Consider the following 21,850-nt stretch of genomic DNA (forward strand, 5'->3'; position numbering starts at 1 on the left):
CAGTGTGGTAACTTTTCTACTTTAGCTAGCAGTCGCCATTTTGTTTCTGCGGAGAGGAAGCGCGGGCAGGAGGCCGCGGTGGCGTCGACGGAAAGTTGCTGAAAGTCAACAAAACTTTAAGGGAGCTGCTTAATTCATTAATTTATTTGTTTTATCAGATATGTTTTCAATTATTATAGCGAAGGCAGACAACACCGGTCCAACTGAAGAGGAGATTAAACGCGGAAGTAAGAACAATGTTTTGTAACTGCACTCAGTTGTCAGGTTATTTTGAACACCTAGCTAAAACTAATCCATCAGTCCTGCTATAAATCCTCCTTCATGACGGTTATAATGTTCAGATTCTTGTTGAAACTGTGTTAAAGATGTGTTAGGCTGCAGTCTGTGCTGCTGTTGAACTCTATTGTGTTATACAGAGAGGTTTGTCAGTTGTGTAGCCTGCCCTCATTTATTTGAATGGGAGGCCAAAATAATAGGAACACCCGTCAACAGTATGGGAATTACATGATACTTGTGCTTCACAATATATATACATACAGTATATATATACATAGGATTTTCAAAAGACCTAAATAAAAATGAAAGATCAAAATATGCCAAAATGGAATAAAACTTAATAATAATGGAATAAAACTTAATAATAACCTGTGGGCCAGGTGACAGATATCTCTCTAGCCTTGTCACTCTTTCTGTAACTCTCCTGTCATGTCTGAATAAAACCCTGAGGAATAACATAACGGACATCTTTGCATGAATGACAAAAAATTATGGCTTTCTAACTGTTATATGAAGCCAGCAATGTCACATATTCCTTGTCTGAAAAGGGTTACATTCTGGTTTAGGTGATCAGTTATCATTATACCAGTTATATGTAAAATTATCAAGGAAATTTATCTGATTTGTTTGTGAATCAGCTTACAGCTGCTGCAGTGACAGACGACTGGAGGCAGATGGAGATGGAGCACAGTATATTACAGGTAGGTGTGCATTTCCATCGGATGGTTAAAATATAGTAGAAGAAGAATGAAAGTAGAAGAAAAGGTTACAGTGCAGTGACAGACATGAATGAATAGCCCTCAATTTAATACAATTTAAGGTATTGACAAATAAAATAGTTTTAATCCTCAATTTAAAACAACTGAGAGTTTGAGCAGATCTCATGTTTTCCAATAGTTTGTTCAGAATACGTGCTGCATGAAAGTTGGAACAGACATAGGTGGATCTTGAGCCTATATGTTACTTTTGAAAGAAGAAATGACCCTTCTTCTTACCAATGAAAAGTTGAACTCATAAGCAACAAACTTTACCTCTACTCAGTTCAATACACTCAGCTCAGACTTATTAACTGCTGTAACACTTACAACATGACTCTGTAGTCTGAAATAAATGCCTCACATTAATGTTAAGTCTAAGGCAGTTCTTTATAGTCACCTACCTTATCTTTTATGGGCAAATAAACATAAAACACTCAGAGTAAGGCAATTTTAAGTTGTTGAGGATGTTCTTTTAAAATCAGATCTGTCTATAGAATTTTTTTTTTTACCTTCACAGTGTGACTGAGGCACAAAAAAAAAACAAGAACCTTGCACAACAACAATAATCACTTGAATAATCATCCCTCCCTGCCAACTGCATGGATAAAATCATATCCAACAAAACATGTACATACAACATTGGAGGTTTTTGCCTCAACAGCAAAGTAAGTTATAACTTGGTGACTGTGACTCTGTGGGCCAGGCCACAAATATCTCACAAGCCTTGTCACTCTTTCTGTAACTCTTCTGTCATTTCTGAATAAAGCCATGAGGAATTACATAACAGACATCTCTGTTTGATGAAAAAAATCCATCACTTTATAACTGATAGATGAAGCCAGCAATGTCACACATTATTCATATATTTGTTTGTGAATTATCTTATCAGGGAGCATCACCAACAGCGGCTGCAGTGACAGACGACCGGAGGCAGGTGGAGCTACAGGTTCTCAGGTGAGCTTTCAGTGGTTACGGCTATAGGTTAATGAGCTGGCTAAAATATAATTCATACAGGTTTTATGATAGTTTTAAGACAGAGTACATTACAGGTAGCTGTGCATTTTCATCTGTTGGTATTTAGAAAATCAATCGGTAACCTTTATTCTTTTAGCATTTATAAGCAGTATATAAAGAAGGCACTGGTTTCTAACTGTCTATAATGTATTTGTAACACACCTAACTCCTCCTGGGCCACCCATACGTGGGGGCCGCTGTATAAACAGACATTGAGTGGCAATATAGTAAAACATAAATCTAATCTATAAAATAAGTTCATAGGAGAAGTTATAATTGCTGACAAAGCCTTTATATTAATAAACACTTAAAACCTTTCCTGTAGCTGATAACAACTACATTATAGTGTAACACAAATCATTTATCAGATGTTTTTATATTGCTTATAAATGCTAAATAGAGGGGTGTAACCTTCGAGTTGGCAATCCCATCGGCAGGATAAAACAGACATTTTGCCAAACTGCTTCAAATACTTGTGAAGTTTTTGTCTTAGAAACTTAAAGAAAACGTCCTCCGAAACCTTCAATAGTCTACTTCAAAATGTATATTGTTGGAAGTGGATTTATTTTGTAGAACTATGTGAGAGGAATAAAAATAAAACAACATGCACATCTCAGTTTCTGAGTCAGAAATCAGCTGTTGATGGTTGACCGATTTGCAAATAGAGCTATCCATATGCCAGCACCAAGGTAAGTCAGCAATCATCATCGAATGATTACAAGGCAAGAATTTTTGTGAAAACGGCCAATGTGACCTGCAAACAAGAACGGATGTTTGGGTTGTTTACACTGATCGAGGAAGATGGCACACAGATGCTTCTGTTTGCTGCCTGGACACGTGCGACTATATCTGCCACCTCTCCTCAGATGAAAGCGGTGAGGACAGTGAGAAAAAACACTGCCATTTTGGGCTTTGACTCGATCCTGCTGAGGATGTTTGTGATGAGTAAGTAAATTATTTTACCTACGTCAGCTCTGCATAGGCACAGCATATCATACGACTTTGTACAGCTAAAACTTGTCCGCAGCAGATTGTAAAACTGGATCATGTCAATCACAGTGTAGCCAGCAAAGTCAACTCATTACTTGTAAGCTAAAGTTAATTATCATTTTTTCCAGTTTATCTTCTCAGTTTGTGCTCACTTCTGTTATTTGTAATGCTCTAATGTCCAGAGCAGCCTTCTCACTGATGAATTATTTTATGTGTCATCATCATATCAGGCTCCTGTAGTGTAAGATTGTGTGCTACAAAAGTAAGATTGCAATATTTGTTTGAACCAACGACATCAGACTCATGGAGCTTAGTCTCATTAGTGTAGGCTAATGTAACGCATATTATGTCAGGTGTAAATGAAGGAAATACTTATAAATATGTTTCATTGTTTGCTATAATGTGTAACCACTGTCATGGAAGACAGAAAGTGATGGTGATGCCGCACCACCACCACAACCACCACTGACTGACCCAGATGAGGAAGGAATGAATGAAGAGAGGAAGCTCAGAGCATGACAGACTGTTCTGGGGCAAACCTCTCATGTACATGATTGCAGATGAACGTATGGTGCCTTGCAAAGGATTTCACAGTACATCAGGTACAAACTAACCAAGTAGATTTCAGGTTCCCCACAGGCCAGGGACTCACTTATGACTGTTGTGTGAGTTACACTCACATATTTGGGTTCTGGATACCAAAGCTTTTGAAGAATGTTTTTGCTTGTAGGTTTGCTACTTGTGGACACAGAGCCCACAGAAGACCCCTGCAAAGACAGCATGTAGAATCATCTGCATGTTACTGCTGGGCGCCAAAAGCCCTTTGGAAGTGCAAAGAATGTGATGTCAATCTTTGCCTTCAACAAGACACAAACTGTTTTCAAGCTTGGCATCTTGATCAAGACTGAAAAGATAAGCTGGAACTTTATTCATCCCAAAATGTTGTATTATTCCGATAATTTAGTGTGATTGCACTTTCAGTTCATCAAAATGTCATCCATTGTATGTTTGGGGTTGATCACAGCATTTTCAATAAACTGGAAAAAGTCCTTTATTGTCTCTTGTCTTATAATTCACACTGACTTTCCAAACAGATGGGTGTGGGGTGCAGGAAAAGCCACAATGACATTCCAGATGGATGGGCTGCTACCTTTGGCAGTGGGGAGGGGCACTATTAACAGTGTGTTGAGACTTACTTAATCAATATTGGTTGTGCTGAGTTTGTTCCAAATAGAAGCATGTATAGCCCTTTGGAATCAATGTTTTTCAGATAGGTCAAATATGTAAAAATGCCAAATCATGTCTGCCTCTAAAGTGGTTGAAAGTAAGTATTTTAGTTTAAAAAATTCAAATATGAACTAAGATTATTAACAGAATTATGAGAAATAACAGCTGTAGTGATTAAAAAACAAACACATAAGCATACTGATGTAAAACCAGTCAACATACTGTAACATCTTAAGTACCCAACCTACAAATGAGATTTGTAACTTCAGGACCGGTTTGCATCATCTCTCTGTAAATCCGTCACTAAGTCTAGTTCATAGTAAGTACTAGCTAGTTTTAAACTAATGATTTACAAAACTGGGTTGCACCAGTCAACAAGTAAATACTTAAGTAATGTGTTAATCTTTTACTAAGTAACATCTGTCATAGCGTTGAATCAGAAAACATTTTATGACATAAAAAGTCAATGCAGCATTATGTTTCAGCAAAAGATCCATCAAACGTGTAATAAAGTATTTACAAGCATTATGTGGCGATTTGCTCTGTTGTTAATAGTAGTTTATAAACAGAATACATGTATAGATATGTTTGTGTATAATGTGTATCATTAATACCTGCAGTGAAAAGGGAGAGAGAGATCATAGTAGCGTTATGCCACCCAATCGACATTTTTGAGTCAAACCTGTTACCGTCAAAAGTAGCTAGTTTGGATAAGAAAAAAAAAAAGATTTCATGATACTTACAGTAGCATAAATCAGGTTTGTTATGTTAACGGTTTTAGTTATATTAGTGTTGTCAAAGAATATGGAGTTTGTGCACTGTGGCTTCAGTTATCACCACTTTGATGTAAGCATTTGGATCACTTTTGAGAAGGAAAATATTAGCTCCTCACCAACAGAAGACCGCATGAGAATGGCAAAAGAAAATCACAGCAATTAATTACAAGGGATTTGAGGTGAGGGAGGTGTGCAGTTTCCAACTGATGGTTGTCCCACCATTTGTAACACCATTCCCTTTGTTACTTTTTAACTGCTGCTTTCAACTTAAACTGTCTTTGCTTTCATGATGAACATTTCTGTAGATGTCTTCAAACAGAGGTTATGTCTCGTTATGTCTTATCAGTTTTTTTTTCAGTGGCAGAAAAAATCGGCACAAAAATACAGATTATTTTTTGGACTATCAAATCCGTGTTGCAGTGTCAAATCTGGGTTTAATGGCTGGTACAATAATGATTTTCATTGTCTATTATTCTGATGATGTTTCTCAATTACTCCATAAGTTTTTCGGTCTATGAAATGTTGGAAAGTGGTGAAGAAATGGAATTTTCCTTCAGGATTCTGTGGAGGTCCATATTCTGTGGTCGATGTTCAAATCACATATGTCACATAAATATTTTTTTAAATACAGATTTAAGAATTTCTTTTGTAAATTTACACTTTGTTTTTAGTACTTTTCAGTGAAGTGTGAAAGAAACAACATTAAAAGACAGTTACACATAAAAACACGAACAAAAATACAATCACACAGAAACGGGAGCTTAAATACAAAACCCACACGTTGAGCACATACTACTTTATAATTCATACTGCAAAGGCAGTTGTGTTTTGCTGGCCATAAGAAATTCAGGCAAAAAAAAGTGCCCTGTTGCAGGACTAAGCCAACTGTAATTTAGGGTGAGACCTCAACCTCGGCTTGGACAGCTGAGTGTCAGTCGACAGCATAGATGGTACAAGAGGATGGGCCTGATGGTCTGATCTCTGAGCCCATAGATAAGAGAAGTCAGACATCTGGGGAGGATATAGATGAACACATAAAAAACACTCTTGATACGTACAATTGCTAACCTTTGCATGATTGTTGATAGTGATTGAACAATAGAGTTGTGCATAGTTGAGAAGAGACTGAGGCCCAGCTGCACCAGATGCAGCAGCAGTGTGTTACGAGCCTTATGAGCTGAAGCTGTGTCTGCAGAGGCTGACCTGGCTGCTATCATCACACCAATATAGGAGGAAATGATTGCCACAGTAGCAGATACAAACAGACAGTAAGTGTAGGCTTTGTCATAATGATCAGTTATTGACTCAAGCAACATAGTTGTGCTAGAGCAAACATCCTTTATCTGCAGGCTCTCCAGGTCTTCAAATGGAAAATTTAAGAGTAAAAGAATTCGAGTGAAGACATTTAGTAAGCTAATAGCCCAAACCACAATTATAGCCACTGCTGTGTTTCTGATGGTGGCGATGGTAGCGTGCCTCAGTGGGAAGCACACAGCTACATATCTCTCCAGAGACATCACCACCAGTGTGAGAGGAGAGATGTCATTTGTGAGCTTGGTGAACATGTAAAGAACACCACACACTGGATATGTTAGCATTATTCTACAAGCAGCAATTATGTAAAGTAACTGGCTAAATGCCAACTGAGCAGTGTCTGCAAAAAGGAGGTTATACAGAAGAATGTAACGGGAGGTCTCCCGAAACACCAGTTTACTCCTCAGGGTAAAAAGCATGGTGCCATTGATGAAGAGGAACACACAGCATGGCATTCCAATCAGAGTGGAAAACAAGACTCTTTCCAGCAATCCCTGATACTGTTGACCAGTGATGTTGAGATTGATAGTCTGAGATTGGTTTGCATATGACATTTTAGAGAAGCATTTAGGACAAAGAATAAATATGAATCTGTTGATGTAATTTAAACACAAGAGCACAACACTTTTTTTGCAGTTTGCATTCCTAAAACAGTGAAGACATGTCATCTTTAGAGTACAGATACCTTTTACATTTGCTTGTAAATCAGAAAATTATTCATGTGCATTTTCCCTGTGCCGACAGTTAGCAGTTTAGAGTCCATGGTTAATTCCATGTGAGCAGAGCTGGTCTGCAGGGCTTGTCTGTCCTCACATGCTATATCTTAGCTCAGTTTACCCACCCACTTCATGACACCATGTGGACACCCAATAGTGTGGTCCATGTTCTATTCTCAGTATTGGGAATGAGAGCAGAACGTGTCTTGCTTGTAGGTGGTGTTATTGTTATATTGTTGTAAATGTTAAACCCCTGAAGGGCCAGAACACTTAATCTTTAGTGTTGGTATATTATTATTATTTGTCTTCTGCCACAGCTCAAATTTCTGTGAGCTGGAATGAGCCAAAACCATGAAATGTCTGTTGACATCTCCTCCAAAACTCTAGGTCAGCTTGCTACCAAATTGAAACAAGTGTCTTATTTGTCTCAATCCTTTTATTAGATTTAAACTAACTGCAATGACTTTGTTTTGCTTTGTGGAACCTGAAACCTGCTTGTTGCTGCTTGTGGCTGTAATTTTGGCTGATTGAGCAGCTTCCTTCTGTTGAGTTCAAAAGGGCTTCAACCTGGAATCATCGCCTGTGATTTTCTTGCTTTGATTGTAATAAGTGATGCCCTGAAAGCTCAAAGAAAATGTAGCCCAAGTTACAGTTTTCAGGTTCTAACCCCTTTGCGATTGTTAGTGGAATTGAAATAGTAATTCATTATACTGTTCCCTACTTGAAAAAGTAAACTTATAACTGTCACGCATTAAAATATATTACAAAATCTTTGTTCTTATTTACAATTTTTACTATAGATTAAACTAATATTGTACATACATAGACTAATTAGCTTTTTCTTTAACAGATCATTGTTTTAGAAGACAAGCAAATAAATGTACTACCTGGAGTTAACTAGGTTGAAGAGAAAAATTAAACTAAATTAAATTAAATGTTTTTGGCAAAATGTCTGTAGTTTGATAAGGTGCCAATACAGCAATGCAGTCTTAATTCATTTGTTGATTGAAAAATGAAGTTCAATTTCTCTGACTCTCATCCATACACGCATACGCTGTGTTTTTATCTTGATAACACCATTCTCTACTTGGGTGAAAGTCACTTTTTAGTTGCTGTTTTCAACTTTAACTCTCTTATTTTCTCAAAGAATTCATACTCACAATAAATTCAATTATTCCATTAAATTTTAATTTACAAAATGTCAGAAAGTGTTGAAAGTTTTTAATTTTCATTCATGATCCTGTGGAGGCCGTGATGAACAATACATGAGGTCAGTGCAGTTTTAGTCTTTGTTTGTAGTACTTTTCAGTGGTGTGATAGAAACAGCTTAAAAGACAGTTGCACATACAAACAAGCACTGTGGGATCTCGTGGCCAGATGGTTAAGGAACATACCATATAACTATGTCCCCACAGTCCTCTCTCTTTAGACTGTCAAATGAAGGGAAAATTGCCCAAAAATATCTTTAAAAATAAAAACTTAGCATTAACACGTTATCACACAAAAAAGAACAGCATAAATGGTAGCCTGAGTGATTGTTATACATGATATAAAGTACTAACAGCTACTGTAGATAGACATATATACATTGATATATATATATATCAGTTTGATTTCCTGATTTACTGAAGTCGTAGTATTCCTGCCTGCTCCCTGTGAGCGCTGGTGTTGCATGCATTTCATAGGGAAACTTCTATTAGAATTTTATTGATTTGCAAGATGTCAGATGTAATTGAATTTAAATTAGTTTATAATAATTTCATATCTTGTTTTCTTCTCGATTGAAATGACCAGCAAAACATACACATAAACATACAGTACATTCACATTGAGCAAAAATGTAATTTTCTTCACAGGTTCATTATATAAATACAGGGGGGAAAGAGAGTGAGAGAAAGAGAGAGAATAGTAGTAGTAGTAGTTATTCTAAGCTGTATTATATTATTTAACTTATGTATTATTATAAATATCAACAGCCAAAGTAAATTCTGTTTGATACTACGTGTGATATGCATGTTGCCTTTAAATTTTGAGTTATCTGCCATGTAATGCTGCTGAAAAGAACATGTTATGCAACAGGGCTGGGGACGCCATTGTAGTGGGGTTACATATATTTATCGTGAATGAGCCAGGGATTATCTATGTATACAAACATTATATTCCTTTTGCTTATTCCAATCATAAACAATTAAAAACACGTTGAGCACATACTACTTTATAATTCATACTGCAAAGGCAGTTGTGCTTTGCTGGCCATAAGTAATTCAGGCAAAAAAAAAGTGCCCTGTTGCAGGACTAAGCCAACTGTAATTTAGGGTGAGACCTCAACCTCGGCTTGGACAGCTGAGTGTCAGTCGACAGCATAGATGGTACAAGAGGATGGGCCTGATGGTCTGATCTCTGAGCCCATAGATAAGAGAAGTCAGACATCTGGGGAGGATATAGATGAACACATAAAAAACACTCTTGATACGTACAATTGCTAACCTTTGCATGATTGTTGATAGTGATTGAACAATAGAGTTGTGCATAGTTGAGAAGAGACTGAGGCCCAGCTGCACCAGATGCAGCAGCAGTGTGTTACGAGCCTTATGAGCTGAAGCTTTGTCTGCAGAGGCTGACCTGGCTGCTATCATCACACCAATATAAGACGAAATGATTGCCACAGTAGCAGATACAAACAGACAGTAAGTGTAGGCTTTGTCATAATGATCAGTTATTGGATCAAGCAACATTTGTATATCAGAGCAAACATCTGTCATCTGCAGGCTCTCCAGGTCTTTAAATGGAAAATTTAAGAGTAAAAGAATTCGAGTGAAGACATTTAGTAAGCTAATAGCCCAAACCACAATGATAGCCACTGCTGTGTTTCTGATGGTGGCGATGGTAGCATGCCTCAGTGGGTAGCACACAGCTACATATCTCTCCAGAGACATCACCACCAGTGTGAGAGGAGAGATGTCATTTGTTAGTCTGGTGAACATGCAAAGAACCCCACACACTGGATATGTTAGCATTATTCTACAAGCAGCAAATATATATAGTAACTGGCTAAATGCCAACTGAGCAGTGTCTGCAAAAAGGAGGTTATACAGAAGAATGTAACGGGAGGTCTCCCGAAACACCAGTTTACTCCTCAGGGTAAAAAGCATGGTGCCATTGATGAAGAGGAACACACAGCATGGCATTCCAATCAGAGTGGAAAACAAGACTCTTTCCAGCAATCCCTGATACTGTTGACCAGTGATGTTGAGATTGATGATATTGAGAGTCTGAGATTGGTTTGCATATGACATTTTAGAGAAGCATTCAGGACAAAGAATAAATATGAACTTGTTGATGTAATTGAAGCACAAAAGCACAACACTTTTTTTGCAGTTTGCATTCCTAAAACAGTGAAGACATGTCATCTTTAGAGTACAGATACCTTTTACATTTGCTTGTAAATCAGAAAATTATTCATGTGCATTTTCCCTGTGCCGACAGTTAGCAGTTTAGAGTCCATGGTTAATTCCATGTGAGCAGAGCTGGTCTGCAGGGCTTGTCTGTCCTCACATGCTATATCTTAGCTCAGTTTACCCACCCACTTCATGACACTACGTGGACACCCAATAGTGTGGTCCATGTTCTATTCTCAGTATTGGGAATGAGAGCAGAACGTGTCTTGCTTGTACGTGGTGTTATTGTTGTATTGTTGTTAATGTTAAACCCCTGAAGGGCCAGGACACTTAATCTTTAGTGTTGGTTTATTATTATTATTTGTCTTCTGCCACAGCTCAAATTTCTGTGAGCTGGAATGAGCCAAAACCATGAAATTTGGCCCAATAACTGGAAATGATGTACAAATGCTTTCCAAGAAATGTCAGCCCAGTTTTCCAGATTGTGGTGTTGTTATTAAGGTAATCTTGAAATGTGGACATTAGTTGTAAACTGAGCTACTGACTGAGACAAACCAGCCTTCTCTACCAGCAGTACCGGCAGGCAGTGAATCACATCAGCAGCAAGGAGAAATACAGAGGATAGGAGGAAGGACTAACACTGACTGATATCTGTGCTCTTCATTCTGTCTAAACTTCGGCCAATATTTTGATGACAGATATATTATTTACTTAACTGATATTTTAGGTTTGTTTCCAGTGAGATATTGGGTTTATAGTGACTTTGCTGTTGTGAACATTACTGTTGCGGCTTTAGAAGCAGCATTTAGTTGTATTTAAAATATGAATAAATTATAATCCTTTTCTAAATATTTGTTTTTAAATTATAATTTAAAAAAACATTGTGTAGTAATGAAAAAAAATAAGGTTATGAATCAGATTAAGATAAAATCTACTTAGCTGGTTAGTGACTTGTCCCAGACTTTGGAGGGATGAGCAGATCACAGTTCAAATATCCTCACTATAGGTTTGTGTAACCAGTGTTATTTTGTGATTAATAATAATTTTTATGGCTCACAGTGCGATCACTATCAAAAATGTAAAGGATTACTTAATTTGTTAGTGTTGTCTATTCATTAGTCGGGAGAGCTTTTGAATATCGATTGTCCTTGTAACTGCTACATACACTCATAAAGCCATGAAGTCATTTGTCTGTTGTAATAGCATTTTCATTGAGTACCTTTTTGAGAAAATTTTTAGGACAGAATCTGGGTTCATTCTACATTGATTAACGGTGCCAATGTATCAATTACATATTTTGGCAGAAAATTAATTTTTAAGGTTAATCGACCTAAATAGATTAGTTAAATAGATGAAATAGTCGATAGATTAATTGATAGAAAACATTAATTACTGGCAGCCCTACCATGATGGATTTTCAATCATTTTGTATTTTTAGAAAAATACTTTCTTTACATCTTCTCCAAAACTCTAGGTCAGCTTGCTACCGAATTGTCTGTAGATCATCATTGGACCAAGCTTATCAACAGTTGTATAAAACTTGTTGATATCTTATTTAGTTTTCAAGATATTGGCCAATAAACTTCATGAGTGGTCGGACTTTGCAGGAAAATGGCCATCTAATTCATTCATCACAAATTGTGGGTATGTATCTTCAGTCGTGGTTTGGGAATAGGTTTACTGAAGCATTTTGAATGTTGAGGATGCAATTGTAGAAATGTTGCAGGCTTTTTGATAATGAAACAAGTGTCTTATTTGTCTCAATCCTTTCTTTATTAGAATTAAACTAACTGCAACGACTTTGTTTTGCTTTGTGAAACCTGAAACCTGCTTGTTGCTGCTTGTGGCTGTAATTTTGGCTGATTGAGCAGCTTCCTTCTGTTGAGTTCAAAAGGGCTTCAACGTGGGATCATCGTCTGTGATTTTCTTGCTTTGATTGTAATAAGTGATGCCCTGAAAGCTCAAAGAAAATGTAGCCCAAGTTACAGTTTTCAGGTTCTAACCCCTTTGCGATTGTTAGTGGAATTGAAATAGTAATTCATTATACTGTTCCCTACTTGAAAAATTAAACTTATAACTGTCATGCATTGAAATATATTACAAAATCTTTGTTCTTATTTACAATTTTTACTATAGATTAAACTAATATTGTACATACATAGACTAATTAGCTTTTTCTTTAACAGATCATTGTTTTAGAAGACAAGCAAATAAATGTACTCCCTGGAGTTAACTAGGTTGAAGAGAAAAATTAAACTAAATTAAATTGAATGTTTATGGCAAAATTTCTGTAGTTTGATAAGGTGCCAATACAGCAATGCAGTCTTAATTCATTTGTTGATTGACAAATGAAGTTCAATTTCTCTGAATCTCATCCATACACGCATACGCTGTGTTTTTATCTTGGTAACACCATTCTCTACTTGGGTGAAAGTCACTTTTTAGTTGCTGTTTTCAACTTTAACTCTCTTATTTCTCAAAGAATTTATACTGATCATTTTCTCAATTATTCCATTAATTGTTTGTTTATAAAATGTCAGAAAGTGTTGAAAGTTTTTAATTTTCATTCATGATCCTGTGGAGGCCCTGATGAACAATATATGAGGATGCACTGAGATGCAGACAAACCACATTTGAACAACATTCTGTGGTTAATGCATTTTTCCAAATGTTTAAAGTATGTTTGGCACATACTATAAGTATATATATCTATATATGTATAGATATATATACAAGAAATAATCATTTCTTGTGTAGTTATTTTAGTCTTTGTTTGTAGTACTTTTCAGTGGTGTAAAAGAAACAGCATAAAAAGACAGTTGCACATAAAAACAAGCACTGTGGGATCTCGTGGCCTGATGGTTAAGGAACACACCATATAACTATGTCCCCACAGTCCTCTCTCTTAAGACTGTCAAATGAAGCAAAACATACACATAAACATACAGTACATTCACATCGAGCAAAAATGTAATTTTCTTCACAGGTTCATTATATAAATACAGGGGGGAAGAGAGTGAGAGAAAGAGAGAGAGAGAATAGTAGTAGTAGTAATAGTAGTAGTAGTACTAGTAGTAGTTATTCTAAGCTGTATTATATTATTTAACTTATGTATTATTATAAATATCAACAGCCAAAGTAAATTCTGTTTGATGCTATGTGTGATATGCATGTTGCCTTTAAATTATGAGTTATCTGCCATGTAATGCTGCTGAAAAGAAGATGTTATGCAACAGGGCTGGGGACTCCATTGTAGTGGGGTTACATATATTTATCTTGACTGAGCCAGGGATTATCTATGTATACAAACATTATATTCCTTTTGCTTATTCCAATCATAAACAATTAAAAACACGTAGAGCACATACTACTTTATAATTCATACTGCAAAGGCAGTTGTGTTTTGCTGGCCATAAGTAATTCAGGCAAAAAAAAAGTGCCCTGTTGCAAGACTAAGCCAACTGTAATTTAGGGTGAGACCTCAACCTCGGCTTGGACAGCTGAGTGTCAGTCGACAGCATAGATGGTACAAGAGGATGGGCCTGATGGTCTGATCTCTGAGCCCATAGATAAGAGAAGTCAGACATCTGGGGAGGATATAGATGAACACATAAAAAACACTCTTGATACGTACAATTGCTAACCTTTGCATGATTGTTGATAGTGATTGAACAATAGAGATGTGCATAGTTGAGAAGAGACTGAGGCCCAGCTGCACCAGATGCAGCAGCAGTGTTTTACGAGCCTTATGAGCTGAAGCTTTGTCTGCAGAGGCTGACCTGGCTGCTATCATCACACCAATATAAGACGAAATGATTGCCACAGTAGCAGATACAAACAGACAGTAAGTGTAGGCTTTGTCATAATGATCAGTTATTGGATCAAGCAACATTTGTATATCAGAGCAAACATCTGTCATCTGCAGGCTCTCCAGGTCTTTAAATGGAAAATTTAAGAGTAAAAGAATTCGAGTGAAGACATTTAGCAAACTAATGGCCCAAACCACAATGATAGCCACTGCTGTGTTTCTGATGGTGGCGATGGTAGCGTGCCTCAGTGGGTAGCACACAGCTACATATCTCTCCAGAGACATCACCACCAGTGTGAGAGGAGAGATGTCATTTGTTAGTGTGGTGAACATGCAAAGAACACCACACACTGGATATGTCAGCATTATTCTACAAGTAGCAAATATATATAGTAACTGGCTAAATGCCAACTGAGCAGTGTCTGCAAAAAGGAGGTTATACAGAAGAATGTAACGGGAGGTCTCCCGAAACACCAGTTTACTCCTCAGGGTAAAAAGCATGGTGCCATTGATGAAGAGGAACACACAGCATGGCATTCCAATCAGAGTGGAAAACAAGACTCTTTCCAGCAATCCCTGATACTGTTGACCAGTGATGTTGAGATTGATGATATTGAGAGTCTGAGATTGGTTTGCATATGACATTTTAGAGAAGCATTTAAGATAAAAATTAAATATGAATCTGTTGATGTAATTTAAACACAAGAGCACAACACTTTTTTTGCAGTTTGCATTCCTAAAACAGTGAAGACATATCATCTTTAGAGTACAGATACCTTTTACATTTGCTTGTAAATCAGAAAATTATTCATGTGCATTTTCCCTGTGCCGACAGTTAGCAGTTTAGAGTCCATGGTTAATTCCATGTGAGCAGAGCTGGTCTGCAGGGCTTGTCTGTCCTCACATGCTATATCTTAGCTCAGTTTACCCACCCACTTCATGACACCATGTGGACACCCAATAGTGTGGTCCATGTTCTATTCTCAGTATTGGGAATGAGAGCAGAACGTGTCTTGCTTGTACGTGGTGTTATTGTTGTATTGTTGTTAATGTTAAACCCCTGAAGGGCCAGGACACTTAATCTTTAGTGTTGGTTTATTATTATTATTTGTCTTCTGCCACAGCTCAAATTTCTGTGAGCTGGAATGAGCCAAAACCATGAAATGTCTGTTGACATCTCCTCCAAAACTCTAGGTCAGCTTGCTACCAAATTGAAACAAGTGTCTTATTCGTCTCAATCCTTTTATTAGATTTAAACTAACTGCAATGACTTTGTTTTGCTTTGTGGAACCTGAAACCTGCTTGTTGCTGCTTGTGGCTATAATTTTGGCTGATTGAGCAGCTTCCTTCTGTTGAGTTCAAAAGGGCTTCAACCTGGGATCATCGCCTGTGATTTTCTTGCTTTGATTGTAATAAGTGATGCCCTGAAAGCTCAAAGAAAATGTAGCCCAAGTTACAGTTTGCAGGTTCTAACCCCTTTGCGATTGTTAGTGGAATTGAAATAGTAATTCATTATACTGTTCCCTACTTGAAAAAGTAAACTTATAACTGTCACGCATAAAATATATTACAAAATCTTTGTTCTTATTTACAATTTTTACTATAGATTAAACTAATATTGTACATACATAGACTAATTAGCTTTTTCTTTAACAGATCATTGTTTTAGAAGACAAGCAAATAAATGTACTACCTGGAGTTAACTAGGTTGAAGAGAAAAATTAAACTAAATTAAATTAAATGTTTTTGGCAAAATGTCTGTAGTTTGATAAGGTGCCAATACAGCAATGCAGTCTTAATTCATTTGTTGATTGAAAAATGAAGTTCAATTTCTCTGACTCTCATCCATACACGCATACGCTGTGTTTTTATCTTGATAACACCATTCTCTACTTGGGTGAAAGTCACTTTTTAGTTGCTGTTTTCAACTTTAACTCTCTTATTTTCTCAAAGAATTCATACTCACAATAAATTCAATTATTCCATTAAGTTTTAATTTACAAAATGTCAGAAAGTGTTGAAAGTTTTTAACTTTCATTCATGATCCTGTGGAGGCCCTGATGAACAATACATGAGGTCAGTGCAGTTTTAGTCTTTGTTTGTAGTACTTTTCAGTGGTGTGATAGAAACAGCTTAAAAGACAGTTGCACATACAAACAAGCACTGTGGGATCTCATGGCCAGATGGTTAAGGAACATACCATATAACTATGTCCCCACAGTCCTCTCTCTTTAGACTGTCAAATGAAGGGAAAATTGCCCAAAAATATCTTTAAAAATAAAAACTTAGCATTAACACGTTATCACACAAAAAAGAACAGCATAAATGGTAGCCTGAGTGATTATTATACATGATATAAAGTACTACCAGCTACTGTAGATAGACATATATACATTGATATATATATATCAGTTTGATTTCCTGATTTACTGAAGTCGTAGTATTCCTGCCTGCTCCCTGTGAGCGCTGGTGTTGCATGCATTTCATAGGGAAACTTCTATTAGAATTTTATTGATTTGCAAGATGTCAGATGTAATTGAATTTAAATTAGTTTATAATAATTTCATATCTTGTTTTCTTCTCGATTGAAATGACCAGCAAAACATACACATAAACATACAGTACATTCACATTGAGCAAAAATGTAATTTTCTTCACAGGTTCATTATATAAATACAGGGGGGAAAGGGAGTGAGAGAAAGAGAGAATAGAAGTAGGAGTAGTAGTAGTAGTAGTAGTAGTAGTAGTAGTTACTCTAAGCCGTATAATATCATCCAACTTTATTATTATAAATATCAACAGCCAAAGTGAATTCTGTTTGATACTATTTGTGATATGCATGTTGCCTTTTAAATTATGAGTTATCTGCCATGTAATGCTGCTGAAAAGAAGATGTTATGCAACAGGGCTGGGGACTCCATTGTAGTGGGGTTACATATATTTATCTTGACTGAGCCATGGATTATCTATGTATACAAATGTTATAATCCTCTTGCTTATTCCAATCATAAACAATTAAAAACACGTTGAGCAAATACTACTTTATAATTCATACTGCAAAGGCAGTTGTGTTTTGCTGGCCATAAATAATTCAGGCAAAAAAAGTGCCCTGTTGCAGGACTAAGCCAACTGTAATTTAGGGTGAGACCTCAACCTCGGCTTGGACAGCTGAGTGTCAGTCGACAGCATAGATGGTACAAGAGGATGGGCCTGATGGTCTGATCTCTGAGCCCATAGATAAGAGAAGTCAGACATCTGGGGAGGATATAGATGAACACATAAAAAACACTCTTGATACGTACAATTGCTAACCTTTGCATGATTGTTGATAGTGATTGAACAATAGAGGTGTGCATAGTTGAGAAGAGACTGAGGCCCAGCTGCACCAGATGCAGCAGCAGTGTGTTACGAGCCTTATGAGCTGAAGCTTTGTCTGCAGAGGCTGACCTGGCTGCTATCATCACACCAATATAAGACGAAATGATTGCCACAGTAGCAGATACAAACAGACAGTAAGTGTAGGCTTTGTCATAATGATCAGTTATTGGATCAAGCAACATTTGTATATTAGAGCAAACATCTGTCATCTGCAGGCTCTCCAGGTCTTTAAATGGAAAATTTAAGAGTAAAAGAATTCGAGTGAAGACATTTAGTAAGCTAATGGCCCAAACCACAATGATAGCCACTGCTGTGTTTCTGATGGTGGCGATGGTAGCGTGCCTCAGTGGGTAGCACACAGCTACATATCTCTCCAGAGACATCACCACCAGTGTGAGAGGAGAGATGCCATTTGTTAGTGTGGTGAACATGCAAAGAACACCACACACTGGATATGTCAGCCTTATTCTACAAGTAGCAAATATATATAGTAACTGGCTAAATGCCAACTGAGCAGTGTCTGCAAAAAGGAGGTTATACAGAAGAATGTAACGGGAGGTCTCCCGAAACACCAGTTTACTCCTCAGGGTAAAAAGCATGGTGCCATTGATGAAGAGGAACACACAGCATGGCATTCCAATCAGAGTGGAAAACAAGACTCTTTCCAGCAATCCCTGATACTGTTGACCAGTGATGTTGAGATTGATAGTCTGAGATTGGTTTGCATATGACATTTTAGAGAAGCATTTAGGACAAAGAATAAATATGAACTTGTTGATGTAATTGAAGCACAAAAGCACAACACTTTTTTTGCAGTTTGCATTCCTAAAACAGTGAAGACATGTCATCTTTAGAGTACAGATACCTTTTACATTTGCTTGTAAATCAGAAAATTATTCATGTGCATTTTCCCTGTGCCGACAGTTAGCAGTTTAGAGTCCATGGTTAATTCCATGTGAGCAGAGCTGGTCTGCAGGGCTTGTCTGTCCTCACATGCTATATCTTAGCTCAGTTTACCCACCCACTTCATGACACTACGTGGACACCCAATAGTGTGGTCCATGTTCTATTCTCAGTATTGGGAATGAGAGCAGAACGTGTCTTGCTTGTAGGTGGTGTTATTGTTATATTGTTGTAAATGTTAAACCCCTGAAGGGCCAGAACACTTAATCTTTAGTGTTGGTTTATTATTATGATTTGTCTTCTGCCACAGCTGAAATTTCTGTGAGCTGGAATGAGCCAAAACCATGAAATGTCTGTTGACATCTCCTCCAAAACTCTAGGTCAGCTTGCTACCAAATTGAAACAAGTGTCTTATTCGTCTCAATCCTTTTATTAGAATTAAACTAACTGCAATGACTTTGTTTTGCTTTGTGGAACCTGAAACCTGCTTGTTGCTGCTTGTGGCTGCAATTTTGGCTGATTGAGCAGCTTCCTTCTGTTGAGTTCAAAAGGGCTTCAACCTGGGATCATCGCCTGTGATTTTCTTGCTTTGATTGTAATAAATGATGCCCTGAAAGCTCAAAGAAATTGTAGCCCAAGTTACAGTTTTCAGGTTCTAACCCCTTTGCGATTGTTAGTGGAATTGAAATAGTAATTCATTATACTGTTCCCTACTTGAAAAAGTAAACTTATAACTGTCACGCATTAAAATATATTACAAAATCTTTGTTCTTATTTACAATTTTTACTATAGCTTAAACTAATATTGTACATACATAGACTAATTAGCCTTTTCTTTAACAGATCATTGTTTTAGAAGACAAGCAAATAAATGTACTACCTGGAGTTAACTAGGTTGAAGAGAAAAATTGAACTAAATTAAATTAAATGTTTTTGGCAAAATGTCTGTAGTTTGATAAGGTGCCAATACAGCAATGCAGTCTTAATTCATTTGTTGATTGACAAATGAAGTTCAATTTCTCTGACTCTCATCCATACACGCATACGCTGTGTTTTTATCTTGGTAACACCATTCTCTTCTTGGGTGAAAGTCACTTTTTAGTTGCTGTTTTCAACTTTAACTCTCTTATTTCTCAAAGAATTCATACTCACAATAAATTCAATTATTCCATTAAGTTTTAATTTACAAAATGTCAGAAAGTGTTGAAAGTTTTTAATTTTCATTCATGATCCTGTGGAGGCCCTGATGAAAAATACATGAGGTCAGTGCAGTTTTAGTCTTTGTTTGTAGTACTTTTCAGTGGTGTGATAGAAACAGCTTAAAAGACAGTTGCACATACAAACAAGCACTGTGGGATCTCGTGGCCAGATGGTTAAGGAACATACCATATAACTATGTCCCCACAGTCCTCTCTCTTTAGACTGTCAAATGAAGGGAAAATTGCCCAAAAATATCTTTAAAAATTAAAACTCAGCATTAACACGTAATCACACAAAAAAGAACAACATAAATGGTAGCCTGAGTGATTGTTATACATGATATAAAGTACTACCAGATACTGTAGATAGACATATATACATTGATATATATATCAGTTTGATTTCCTGATTTACTGAAGTCGTAGTATTCCTGCCTGCTCCCTGTGAGCGCTGGTGTTGCATGCATTTCATAGGGAAACTTCTATTAGAATTTTATGGATTTGCAAGATGTCAGATGTAATTGAATTTAAATTAGTTTATAATAATTTCATATGTTGTTTTCTTCTCAATTGAAATGACCAGCAAAACATACACATAAACATACAGTACATTCACATTGAACAAAATTGTAATTTTCTTCACAGGTTCATTATATAAATACAGGGGGGAAAGAGAGTGAGAGAAAGAGAGAGAATAGTAGTAGTAGTAGTTATTCTAAGCTGTTATATATTATTTAACTTATGTATTATTATAAATATCAACAGCCAAAGTAAATTCTGTTTGATACTATGTGTGATATGCATGTTGCCTTTAAATTATGAGTTATCTGCCATGTAATGCTGCTGAAAAGAACATGTTATGCAACAGGGCTGGGGACTCCATTGTAGTGGGGTTACATATATTTATCGTGAATGAGCCAGGGATTATTTATGTATACAAACATTATATTCCTTTTGCTTATTCCAATCATAAACAATTAAAAACACGTTGAGCAAATACTACTTTATAATTCATACTGCAAAGGCAGTTGTGCTTTGCTGGCCATAAGTAATTCAGGCAAAAAAAAAGTGCCCTGTTGCAGGACTAAGCCAACTGTAATTTAGGGTGAGACCTCAACCTCGGCTTGGACAGCTGAGTGTCAGTCGACAGCATAGATGGTACAAGAGGATGGGCCTGATGGTCTGATCTCTGAGCCCATAGATAAGAGAAGTCAGACATCTGGGGAGGATATAGATGAACACATAAAAAACACTCTTGATACGTACAATTGCTAACCTTTGCATGATTGTTGATAGTGATTGAACAATAGAGGTGTGCATAGTTGAGAGGAGACTGAGGCCCAGCTGCACCAGATGCAGCAGCAGTGTGTTACGAGCCTTATGAGCTGAAGCTTTGTCTGCAGAGGCTGACCTGGCTGCTATCATCACACCAATATAAGACGAAATGATTGCCACAGTAGCAGATACAAACAGACAGTAAGTGTAGGCTTTGTCATAATGATCAGTTATTGGATCAAGCAACATTTGTATATCAGAGCAAACATCCTTTATCTGCAGGCTCTCCAGGTCTTCAAATGGAAAATTTAAGAGTAAAAGAATTCGAGTGAAGACATTTAGTAAACTAATGGCCCAAACCACAATGATAGCCACTGCTGTGTTTCTGATGGTGGCGATGGTAGCGTGCCTCAGTGGGAAGCACACAGCTACATATCTCTCCAGAGACATCACCACCAGTGTGAGAGGAGAGATGTCATTTGTGAGCTTGGTGAGCATAACAAGAACACCACACACTGGATATGTCAGCCTTATTCTACCAGCAGCAAATATATATAGTAACTGGCCGAAGGCTAGCTGAGCAGTGTCTGCAAAAAGGAGGTTATACAGAAGAATGTAACGGGAGGTCTCCCGAAACACCAGTTTACTCCTCAGGGTAAAAAGCATGGTGCCATTGATGAAGAGGAACACACAGCATGGCATTCCAATCAGAGTGGAAAACAAGACTCTTTCCAGCAATCCCTGATACTGTTGACCAGTGATGTTGAGATTGATGATATTGAGAGTCTGAGATTGGTTTGCATATGACATTTTAGAGA

The 21,850-nt window shown here is 37.0% G+C and overlaps 5 protein-coding genes and 1 long non-coding RNA gene across 7 annotated transcripts; 1 reads left to right on the plus strand and 5 right to left on the minus strand.

The window, feature by feature from the left end:
- The first annotated feature begins 914 nt into the window (after positions 1-914).
- On the plus strand, positions 915-4,087 carry LOC130182556 (uncharacterized). 2 transcript variants are annotated; one of them, XR_008829718.1, is made up of 5 exons: positions 915-977; positions 1,924-1,988; positions 2,915-2,993; positions 3,462-3,640; positions 3,769-4,087. It is a non-coding gene; the product is annotated as an uncharacterized LOC130182556 (long non-coding RNA). The 2 variants fall into 2 exon arrangements; XR_008829717.1 differs by having other exon boundaries at positions 3,462-4,087.
- A 1,859-nt stretch (positions 4,088-5,946) lies between these two features.
- LOC130182500 (odorant receptor 131-2-like) lies at positions 5,947-6,909 on the minus strand. The gene has a single exon (XM_056397491.1). The coding sequence runs from the start codon at positions 6,907-6,909 to the stop codon at positions 5,947-5,949; it is 963 nt and encodes a 320-aa protein (XP_056253466.1).
- A 2,486-nt stretch (positions 6,910-9,395) lies between these two features.
- On the minus strand, positions 9,396-10,367 carry LOC130182497 (odorant receptor 131-2-like). The gene has a single exon (XM_056397488.1). It carries the CDS (start codon positions 10,365-10,367, stop codon positions 9,396-9,398), a length of 972 nt encoding a protein of 323 aa, XP_056253463.1.
- Positions 10,368-13,950: 3,583 nt separating this feature from the next.
- LOC130182498 (odorant receptor 131-2-like) lies at positions 13,951-14,922 on the minus strand. The gene has a single exon (XM_056397489.1). It carries the CDS (start codon positions 14,920-14,922, stop codon positions 13,951-13,953), a length of 972 nt encoding a protein of 323 aa, XP_056253464.1.
- A 2,504-nt stretch (positions 14,923-17,426) lies between these two features.
- LOC130182499 (odorant receptor 131-2-like) lies at positions 17,427-18,389 on the minus strand. The gene has a single exon (XM_056397490.1). The coding sequence runs from the start codon at positions 18,387-18,389 to the stop codon at positions 17,427-17,429; it is 963 nt and encodes a 320-aa protein (XP_056253465.1).
- Positions 18,390-20,870: 2,481 nt separating this feature from the next.
- On the minus strand, positions 20,871-21,842 carry LOC130182496 (odorant receptor 131-2-like). Its single transcript, XM_056397487.1, has one exon. It carries the CDS (start codon positions 21,840-21,842, stop codon positions 20,871-20,873), a length of 972 nt encoding a protein of 323 aa, XP_056253462.1.
- Between the last annotated feature and the right edge of the window lie 8 nt (positions 21,843-21,850).

Source organism: Seriola aureovittata, chromosome 15 (assembly GCF_021018895.1).
Source record: "Seriola aureovittata isolate HTS-2021-v1 ecotype China chromosome 15, ASM2101889v1, whole genome shotgun sequence".
Lineage (NCBI taxonomy): Eukaryota > Metazoa > Chordata > Actinopteri > Carangiformes > Carangidae > Seriola > Seriola aureovittata.